Source organism: Meriones unguiculatus, chromosome 18 (genome assembly GCF_030254825.1).
Source record: "Meriones unguiculatus strain TT.TT164.6M chromosome 18, Bangor_MerUng_6.1, whole genome shotgun sequence".
Lineage (NCBI taxonomy): Eukaryota > Metazoa > Chordata > Mammalia > Rodentia > Muridae > Meriones > Meriones unguiculatus.
Window position 1 is genome coordinate 46,544,716 of NC_083365.1, and position 10,235 is coordinate 46,554,950.

The window sequence follows — 10,235 nt, forward strand, 5'->3', positions numbered from 1 at the left end:
CAAGAGAACTTGGACATGTAAAGCAGGACTTTGCGCTGCCAGGCAGCACTGCAGGAAGGGTGTTTGTGGGCAAGCCTGGCAGCCTGAGCTCATTCTCAGATCCCACGGGGTGGCAGGAGAGAAGCAGCTCTCTAAAGCTGGCCTCTGACCTCCATGCTCAGGTCATGACACACGCAATAGTCAGTGCTGTCCCTAAGTGGAGGAATCCAGACAGAAGCAAGCCTTCAGCTCTCGCGTTGATAAAGGTCCCTAACAGTCTCTGTTATCCAGCTGGAAATGGCAGCATTCTCTCTTCTGACAGAACAGCACTACAGTCCTGTGGAGAGCAACACGGTAGCATCTACCAAATGAAAAGAGTGCACATCTCTTGCATGCCATGGCCATCTCTGGAAGTGTACACAGGTGCTCACACAAATGTATCACACCTGTGCACAGCCTTCTTTCATCCCATTGTAATGATGAAATACTGGGAGGAGATATCCTTTGATAAAGAGTCCATTCATGCTGGGTGTGGTGGTGCACTCCGGTAATCCCAGCACTCAGGAGGCAGAGGCAGGCGGATCTCTGTGGGGTCAAGGCCAGCCTGGTCTACAAAGCGAATCCAGGACAGCCATAGCTACACAGAGAAACCTTGTCACTTTAAAATACAAAAAACAAAAACAGTCCAGTCAAGTAAATGACGAACATCCACACAGGGAAATACTATGCAGCTGTTAACAAGATGACAAGGACACTTTCCTTAGGCCAATGGGAAAAGATTTTCAAAGCACACTGTTTACTAAAAGTGAAGTAAGTGCTAATTCATATAAAGAAGACAGAATTCTGTAGTATAGTTGCTTATATAAAGCATTATATAAAGTATAGTTGCTTATATAAAGAAATTCTGAAAGTATGTACAAAACTGAAAGTAATGTTTACTTATACAGTAGAGGGGAGGGTGAGACGGTGGCTTTTCTCTTTTAAGTGTGTCTACTTGGTTCAGAGAAGTTAAATAGAACACAGCAGGAATAAGAGTGTCACTGCTGTGTACTTCAGAGGCCTTGGACAGGCCCACAGCCTCTCCAAACTGAAGCATTCTCACCTATAGAAAAATCACGTGATAGTAGAACCCCACTCGTGAATTGTTCTAAGGACCCTCAGAACACTGGGTGCCTAGCTGAGCGTCAGTGGCGCCTCTTCACCATGGTAATGATTGGGTGTGTGGTTGAGGAGATGCCAGCCTTAGCTCCTCACTGGTTTGCAGAATCAGACGTCGTGGGTCCTTTCCAGTATGGCAGCCCTCTACTGGAGAGTGAAAGGTCAAGGGAAAAAAGCCATCGACTGCCTCCGCCAGGCCCTCCACTACGCTCCCTACCACATGAAGGTAAGTGAGAGAGCTGCACATTCCTCCATTGCCCAGTGGCTGGTGCTGGCTCAGTTATTCTTCCTCTTGCTCAGCCAGTGGGAGGACAGGGCTGGAGAGGTGGTGGCCTGTGATTGCCTCTCCTCACACCTCTCCTACTGTACTGAGAACCACTCATACCAGCAGGCCGCCTGGTTGGGAGTGTTTCTGAGGTTAGCTGATCGCCTGTGGATTTGGGCAGCTCCTGAGTGCTTTATTTCCAATCCCTTTGGATATATTAGTAAACTCCTAGTCTTCCTCCTACACACACAACCTGCCAGCCTTGGATCTTTCCATAGCACCCGCTATTACGGTGGCTGAGAGCGTATAATTTATTATAATGTACATACCTAGTTCTGCATCGATCTAGATGCCCTACGTTGTACAGACCCAGCTGTATCAGCCTGTCAGGCAGTGCGCAGGCGTCAGAAGAGCCTGCGAGGAAAGCTGGGTTTTAAGCACTGTTCTGCTTCGTGCTAGTGTTCTGACCTTGGACCAGATGTTAAACACTGCTCTCTCTAAGGACAGCATTAGTGTGGTTGCCCAGTAGGACAGAGATGGGTCGCTTTTTATTGTTTGTCCATGTCGCCCATAGAACCCAGCACAGTATATGACAGCCATTTAAAGGGGAAAGATCTGTGGGGATTAGCGTCTGTCGGTCTGTCCCGTGCTACACACTGAGAGAGCAGACAAGGCTGACAGGAAGGCTAGAGAGCCTCTGCACACCCTCGGGTCTTGCATGTGGTGTGAAGACTGTCACAACAGGTCGAGGGAAGGGTCCCTCCAGTCACCACAGAAACAGGTAGCTGGCTGGACCTGACCTTTGTGGGCACAAAGCTGCCAGCTGCTGCAGGTGACACTCCAGTCCTTGCACAGAAGCCAGGGCTGTAGCTCAGTAGAAGAGCCTGTCTACCGCAGCAAAGCCCTGGGGTGAATCCAGTGCAAAATAATAATAATAATACTTTTCATAAAAGGCTTTTACAGTGGGAAGGCTTTGCTGGTTTTGCTTCTGGTGCAAGCTGTTTCACCCTCTCCTCAGAGACCACTAGCAAACAGCAGCCTGGCCCTATGTGCTTCTGTGTATAACTGTCATCTCCCAGAGCCAGGACTGTCTTCTTTATGCCTGTCAAGAGTCAGGAGTGAAGCTCAGTTCCCCTCTCCCCTACTCCCCCAGGACGTGCCCCTCATCAGCCTCGCCAACATCCTACACAATGCCAAGCTCTGGAACGATGCCGTCATAGTGGCCACCATGGCCGTGGAGATTGCGCCACACTTCGCCGTGAATCACTTCACTCTGGGCAACGTCTACGTGGCAATGGTGAGACTGGGGTGCGAGCCAGCTTAGTTCTCATAGAGGCACATCTTGAATTCAAAATTGTGTTGTTGTTGTGTTTTTTTTTTTAAATATGTCACTGTCCTCGAAGTTCCCAGAAGTTTTATCTCCAAAATTAGCAGCTATACCAACATAAAGTTTACCCACAGGGGGTTGAGCGATTGGGGTGGTGGCAGGGGTGCTGGTATTGGTGTTGTTGGGTTTGGTTTTTTGCAACTTTAAGATTATTTCTTTTATATGTATTGACTATTTTGTCTGCGTATGTGTACCATATGGTTGCCTGGTGCACTTGGAGATAAGAGGAGGGAGTCAGATCCCTTGGAACCAGAGTTCCAGATAGTTGTGATCCATCAAATGGTGTGCAGAAAGAACCCAGGTCCTTTGAAAGGGAAGCCAGTGCTCCTGATTGCTCATCCTTCTCTTCGGCCCCATGAGTTCCATTTTCTTAAATCACACAGGATGTGATGGCACCATTTACAGTCTGGGGTTCTTCACAGCGGTATGAACACGCTAGTCTAAGACACTTGAACTGGCTCATGCCTTTGTCTTTCCTCTAGACTCAGCCCCTCAGGATAGCACTGCTCTTCCTCATGTGCAAGAGCAGATTAGGTGCCCAGCAAACACTTGGTGATGAAATCCAGTAGCTTCATAGCTACTGTTCATGGGGAAAAAATGATAATGACACCCTCCAGGTTCCCAGCTTAACCCCGGAGTCCTAGCCCTTGATAAGCAAGTGGTTTGCCATTGAGCTACACATCCCCAGCCTTGATTTCAAAACCCAGAACCCCAATGGTCCCTGCCAAACCTGTCGTAACCACATCTAACACGTGAACCAGGCCATCTGCTGCCATTGCGGGGGAGCAGTGCCCAAGCTGCTCTCCCAGCAGATGATGGAATGAGCAGCCCTGGGCGGGAAGCTGCGTGTGTCTCATCTCTGATCGAGGCATGGGCTCTGGCCAGGCTGGTGTTGCTGAACGTGCAGTCGCCTTCTCAAAGCTGAAGACTTTTCTTACCACACACAGGAAGAGTTTGAGAAGGCCCTGGTGTGGTACGAGTCAACGCGGAAGCTACAGCCAGAGTTCGTGCCCGCCAAGAACCGGATCCAGACCATCCAGTGCCACCTAATGCTGAAGAAGGGCCGGCGTTCCCCATAGAGCACAGCACCCCTTCCCTCCTCTCAGCTCTCCCAGCCAGTCAGAGCAGAGCCCCATCCCTGTCAGTATCCACATGAATGACCTGTGTGGACTGCCAAGTAAGACATAACAGGGTTTGGCCATGCAAGGCTGGGTTTGCTTGGTTTTTAAGTTCCTACTCCCCCAGCCACCCTCAAGAGAGGCACCTTCAGAAACGGTTTCCCAGACACTGTAAATACTGAGCCAGGAAAACTCGGAGCTCTGCTCTGTCTTCAAACCTCCACGCCTTCAGGGCTCCTCTGTGGTCCGGCCTCTTCCCTGAGGAGGCCAGAGCCTCACTGCCCATTCTCTGCTTCTTGTGTAGCCTCTGTTGTCCCTGGAATCACAGTGCCACCTGGGGCCAGTCATCGAGAAGCAGGGATTCTCAGTGTCCCCCACCAGCTCTCTCCTTCCTGCCCCAATATCATTCATTCCACGCTGCTATGTTACAAGCTCTCAGAGATAGTTTGCAGGGGAGGAAGGGGAAACAATTTTACAAACAAAATATCTACAGCAGCTGAAACTTAGGATCACCTGACCTTTGTAAGTTATTTATGTTGGGGCGGGAGGGGGGGCTGAGCAGGGGAGTCAGCTGTGTGCAGCATCTTTAGCATTTGTATTTTAATTGCAGATCACAAGGAAACCGATACATTAAAATCCTATATAACAGGTTTATATATAGAGAATACGTGTATTTGAAGCCCTCTACAGACCGAGTCTGTGTTACTAATTCCTTGTTCGCTGTGTTCCCCGTCTTGGACTAAGCGTGACTGTCAGCCCTCTCTCTGAGGCTGGCACTCCAGCTCCTCAGAGGAGAACCAGGAGCCAGGGTTGGGTGTCCCATGCAGTGCCCTTACCTTTTGGTCCCTGGAGAATCAAAAACTCCAACATTTTGGAATATATAAGGGCACATCCTGAGAACAAAAATAAAAATTGTTTATGAGCAAAATCACTCTATGGTGTAGTTTTTCTTGAGCTACGGGCTAATTTGGACTCTCTGGTGACGCTGCCTCTGGTTGCCTAATATCTGGGTCATCCCACAGCAGCCAGGTGAGGAAAGACCCCATCCGTCACTAGTAGATGAACTTACAGCTTGAAACATTTAACCGGAAAGCTGCATCCCCAGAATTCACCATGTGACTGACCTTCCTGGAAAGCCATCATTATAGCCAGAGCCAAGATTCTCTGGCTACTTAGATGAACATTGAGCCTTACATCTACCCAGTAGGCATCCCCCAAGGCAAAGAGGGTCTTCTCTATGGGATGGGGCCCCACTAAAGACAGCATTCTACAGAGTTTTCCGGATCATCGTCAGGCCTTCCCTAACAGCAGCTCACTACAGGTGGAGTCCAGCAGGTTGCATTTTTGATGGGAAGTGTTTTGAGACCGTCAAGCTCACATCTGACTGGATATGGTAAAGCTCTGCTCAGAAGGATCCTCCAGTATGTGTCTGAGCGAGGCCCTGCCTCCCCACCTCACCACACAGTCTGACAGTTTTCCAGAAACCTTCAACAATTGTTTGTTAGCTTTTGACGCTTACAGTAAATTTGACCTGTCGGATAATTCTGTGATTTTCCATGGGGGTGTGGAGTCCTGCAGCCTCCATAGCAGTCAGAATATAAAACTTCCATTGTGGGCTGGGGGTATGGCTCAGTGGCAGAGCACTTGCCTCACATACATAAGACCCTGAGTTTGATCCCTCGTACCATAAATTAATAACATTGAATTTTCTGCCACCCACAAGAGGCTGTCCCACTGATTCTAAACCGCCTCTGCCCTTAACTGTTGGCCACTAATGGCCTTCTCTCTGTCCCTAAAGTTGCAGGATTTCCATGGAAGTAGAATGACACCATGTACACATCCCCCTTTGAAGCTAGCTTTTTTCACTACCCAGGTTGCCCCTTCCTCATGGTCTTCTCTTTGTGCCCACTGAATTCTACTCTTCACTAGATGCCAACATGCGCTGACAATCATGCTGCACCGAAAGGAGCAGATCCCCTTGTCTCCTTCCAAATGTTTAGCTCCTGCGTCTAATCAATGTCTGTATCGTCTTCTTACAACAGACAAACCCAAAACTAAGTAGTTGCTCAAAACGATTAAACTAGACTTGAACAGACCAAACAATAAATGCTTCAGAAAACTATAGTGACTTCAGGGTGAAGAAACACTGGGAACAGCAGCTAGAAAAAAGAGAGGAGACTAAATCAGCAGGAACAACAGAGGCTTGGGAAAGGTGCTGGTCACTTCTGACCATGCACAACCCTTAACCCAGGTAAGCCCTTGGAATAAAGATGGCCAAACATTAGGCCATCATTAACTGTTAGCTCTTCTTATTAGCACAGGCCTTCACTCGGCTATTAGGCTTTTCCCTAATTCTAGAAATAAATAACCTTTGCCTTCCTGCTGATCTGATTCAGAAGTGTCTGTTAACACAGTGACTCTAACTTGAGAGATGGCACATGCTCCAAAAAAGCCTCAGTAGGAACTCTTGTGGAAGTGTTTATGGTTTTCAAATTGATGGATATCTTCCAGTTCTATTTTTCACTTTACTAACTCTCTCTTCAGCTGTATCAAGTGTACCATTTTAACCTATCTGTGATTTTCCTTTCATGTCATTTTTTGTACTGGAATGGTTTCCAGCTACTTCTCTGTACTGTGTCCAGATTATATTATATAATCTCATTTTGTGTGGTATAGTCTTTTAGCCACTTGAAAAGTTTCAGCATCCTTATGTTTCAAATTGGCCTGTTTCTTGTCCATTAGACATGAGTTCTTGTTTGTTGAATATGTTTAATATAGATAACATGTAAAACCCAAAGAAAAGAAAAAAATCCAAACTGCTTGCTTCCCTTGTCCCATTCCTCTCCCTTACTCCTCTCCAGACACAATAACCTCCTGATAATAATAAAACTCCCACTCATGCCTCTGCCTCTACCTATGTTTGCTGTTTCCTTGAAATCTAAGCAACTACGTGGCTCACCTTGCCATTTTCTTTCTCTGTGATCCTTCTAGGTCATATATATAATTTAGGATCAGAATTAATACATGTGATTGTGGGCACTCAGAAGTCCCATGATCTGTTCTCTGCAAGCTGGAGAAAGCTATATGCCACAGAGTCCCAATAGGGTGAGTCATGTGCAAGCCTGAAAGCCAAAGATCAGGGGCCATTAGGGCAGGCAGACCACCATTCAAGTTCAGTGAGGCAGAGAGGATTCAGCCTCCCTCTACCTTCTGTTCTGCTCAGGCTATCAACAGAGTAGATGAGGTGCATATTCAGAGGAGAGGTCACTGCTTTATTGTTCTTGGTTCATATGCAACATCCTCAGAGACACACAGAAAATGTAAGCTACGTATCTGAACACCTCTGATCCTTACGATGGTTAGTTTTAACTGTCAGCTGGACACAGTCTAAAATCTCCTGGGATGACGGTCTCAAAGAACTTGTCTATATTTAGGTCGACCAGTTGGTTCAACTGGGAGGGATTTTCTTAACTGGATTTATTAAAGTCTGAAGACCCACCATGAACATAGGCTGCACCATTTCATGGTCTGGGGTCTGGACGGGATGAGAGGCTGAGACATGCTCTAGCATGCATGCGTTGCTCTCTGCTCTTAGCTATGGATGTGATGTGCTGAGCTGTTCAACATTCCTGCCTCCTTGGCCTCCCCACAATGATGTCCTATAACCTGGAACTACTGTGAACAAAATTAATTCTCCTTTAAGTTGCTTTGGTAGGGTGCTTACCCTGTCAAGTTGACCTGTGATACTCTATATCATCAGCCCAAAACCCTGTTGAGATTAAGTCCCAGTGAGACACTTAGCATGTGCTAGCCTCGCAGCAATGGCTGAGAAGAGCTGGTCTACATTTGTTCTAAGAGTTTGGAATCTGAGTCTAGAGTCTTGTCAGTAGCTCTTCCCACTACAGCCAAGTACACACAGTGGCTTCCATGGAGCAAGCCAGTTGAGTCGGCTAAGGGATCAGTGCCTTTCTGCTCAGTGTTCTCCAGTTCCTGCAGGGCCAGCAGGGCACAGGGCTGGGGATCTAAGAACCAAGCTCTCTGTCGTTGGTGACTGCATATTTAGACCCAGTGGTGTTCACAGTCAGGGGGCCTTAGGCAGGCTTAGGCACTGAAGTGTTCATAGCAGCTGCCAGCACGGGAGGCATAAGTTCGAAAGGAGAGGACAATGCCATCCAGCTAACCACATCTGCCTGTTGACATTTGCACATAAATTCATTAAATTGCACTTAACAATTCTCTTTTCTCTGTACTGGACACATTGCAGGGACTTACAGTGGATACCGCATGTAGGACATGCAGATTAGAAATCAAAGTTACACAGGCTAGCACCATGTTAGACAACGGATTTCACCCCATCTCCATCCAACACCAGCAGAGTCCTGCTGGCAGATGCCCATGTAGAAGGCCAGAGCAGAGCCCTTGATGCCAACCTCTCTCAATTCCTTGGGAAATGATTGCTGCTCCTCTCTTTAGACCAAGCAAAACTTCGGAGTTCCAGAAAGCTCCGACCGTGAAATGGAGCAGATTCTAGTTCTTCTAGCTAAAGGAACATGGGGACGCTGTGATGAGAGTAATGGCAAAGCCTCCCACAGTCTCCCAAGGGACAGTGCCTCTGAATGTGCAGTCAACTGTCCTGTGTATCCCACCTTTCATATCTACTCATCAGCCAGCCATAAGTGCCAAAAAAATGCCTGCCACATGAGCAAGATTATAGATGCCATTAGTCTCAGGGGAGGCATTGCCAAAGCATATTGGCACAGGTAACTGGTGGCCAAGAGCAGCCCTCTGCCACAATACCTTTGAGTGAGATCACTGAGATGGGTGTCTTTCTCCCAGAATCCCCCACACACAGGGTTCAGCTTTGGAGGCCATTGGACTGATAGTTCATCCTATCCCTATTGGGTGAGCATGGGTTTGCCTGCATGTATGTCTGGGAATCATATGTGTATCTGGTGCCCATGGAGACAGAAGATATCATATCCTCTAGAACTGGAGTTTTAGACAGATGTAAGCCCTTACATGACTCTCTGCAAGAACAGCAAATACAACTGAGCCATCCCTGCATCCATCTAGCCCTATACCACCATCATCACCAGTTTCTTCTTCTTTGGGAGTTTTCATACATGGAAGACACTTGAGAAATGACTCCTCCTCCCCTGGCAGCTAACAAATAGGTCCACAGCTAAGAGTGGGACTTCTAACCTAACTCCCCTCTCCACGCTGGGATTTAGTCTAGCTTAGTCTTCTACGGGTCTTGTGACTGCTTGTCATGGACACTGTGAGTCCATCTTTGCAGCTGCCCAACTGTTTACAGAAGACACTTTCCTTGCCATTCATCCATGGACTCTGGCTCTTACAGTCTTCCTGCCCACTCTTCCACGACAACCCCCGAGTCTTGGGGTGGGAGGTACAGAATATGTGTTTGTTCTTTAGTCTCTTACTCTGTATCTTTGCAGATATGGGTCTCTGTATTGAGCATCACCTGATACAAACAGAAGCCTCTCTGATGAGGCTGAGGGCTGCATTGAGCCATGTGTGTAAGACATTAAACCTCAGTTTAAGTTTGTGGACACACTTGCAGCACAAAAAATACTTGTATGAGTTCTTAGTTTTCTCCTAACCTAACAGTCTTATGCATGCCAGACACAGTAGTCAGCTCAGAATTTGAGAAGTTGTCTTGGGAGTTTGGAGGAAGGTAGGGTGTGTGTGTGTGTGTGTGTGTGTGTGTGTGTGTGTGTGTGGTGTTGTAGAGAAAGGTGATCAGGCTCTAGATGTAGCTCAGCTGCTATATAGCACTTGCCTAGCATGCATGAAGCTCAGCACTCTTGTCAGAACAGCACAAACTGGGTAAGGTGGTACATTCCTGTAATCCCAGCAGGTAGGAATCAAGGCCAGCCTCAGCTAGATAGTGAGCTTTACACCAGCCTGGGATACAAAGAGTCCTGTCGGTGGTGGTGGTGATGATGATGAAGATAATAATGGCACTGGTAAGATGGCTCGAGGTGTAAAAGTACTTGTAGTGCTGGTCCCTAAAGCCTGTGGTGGAAAAAGAGAGCTGGCTCCTGCAAGTTTTCCTCTTACCTTCACACAGAGGCACACGCCTGAGCCCTTTGGCCCTCACTTGCTTCTTCTTTAAATAAATAGACAAACTCAGTTTTTCCTGGTGAGTTTGCAGTGAAACTGGCAGGCAGAGAGAAGAGCCAGAAGACTGGAGTTGGAGTCCCGGGAGAAAGCACGGACAAGTGAGAGGAGCCCGAGACTGCGAGACTCCAGGACAGCCTGGGGTGGGAGAAGGACAGGAGCAGTTCTGGTGGGAGAGCAGGCTACT

General features: G+C 47.7%; 1 protein-coding gene across 5 annotated transcripts in view; it reads left to right on the forward strand.

Annotated features, from left to right (window-relative positions):
* Ttc17 (tetratricopeptide repeat domain 17) overlaps positions 1–4,838 on the forward strand; it is a 102,923-nt gene extending 98,085 nt beyond the window's left edge. For all 5 annotated transcript variants that reach the window (XM_021627320.2, XM_021627325.2, XM_060372181.1 and 2 more), the window contains 3 exons: positions 1,244–1,363; positions 2,556–2,699; positions 3,737–4,838. In XM_021627320.2, the coding sequence (XP_021482995.1) occupies positions 1,244–1,363; positions 2,556–2,699; positions 3,737–3,868 (396 nt within the window). In that variant the 3' untranslated portion in view covers positions 3,869–4,838. The remainder of the gene's footprint in view (positions 1–1,243; positions 1,364–2,555; positions 2,700–3,736) is intronic.
* The last annotated feature ends 5,397 nt before the right edge of the window (positions 4,839–10,235 follow it).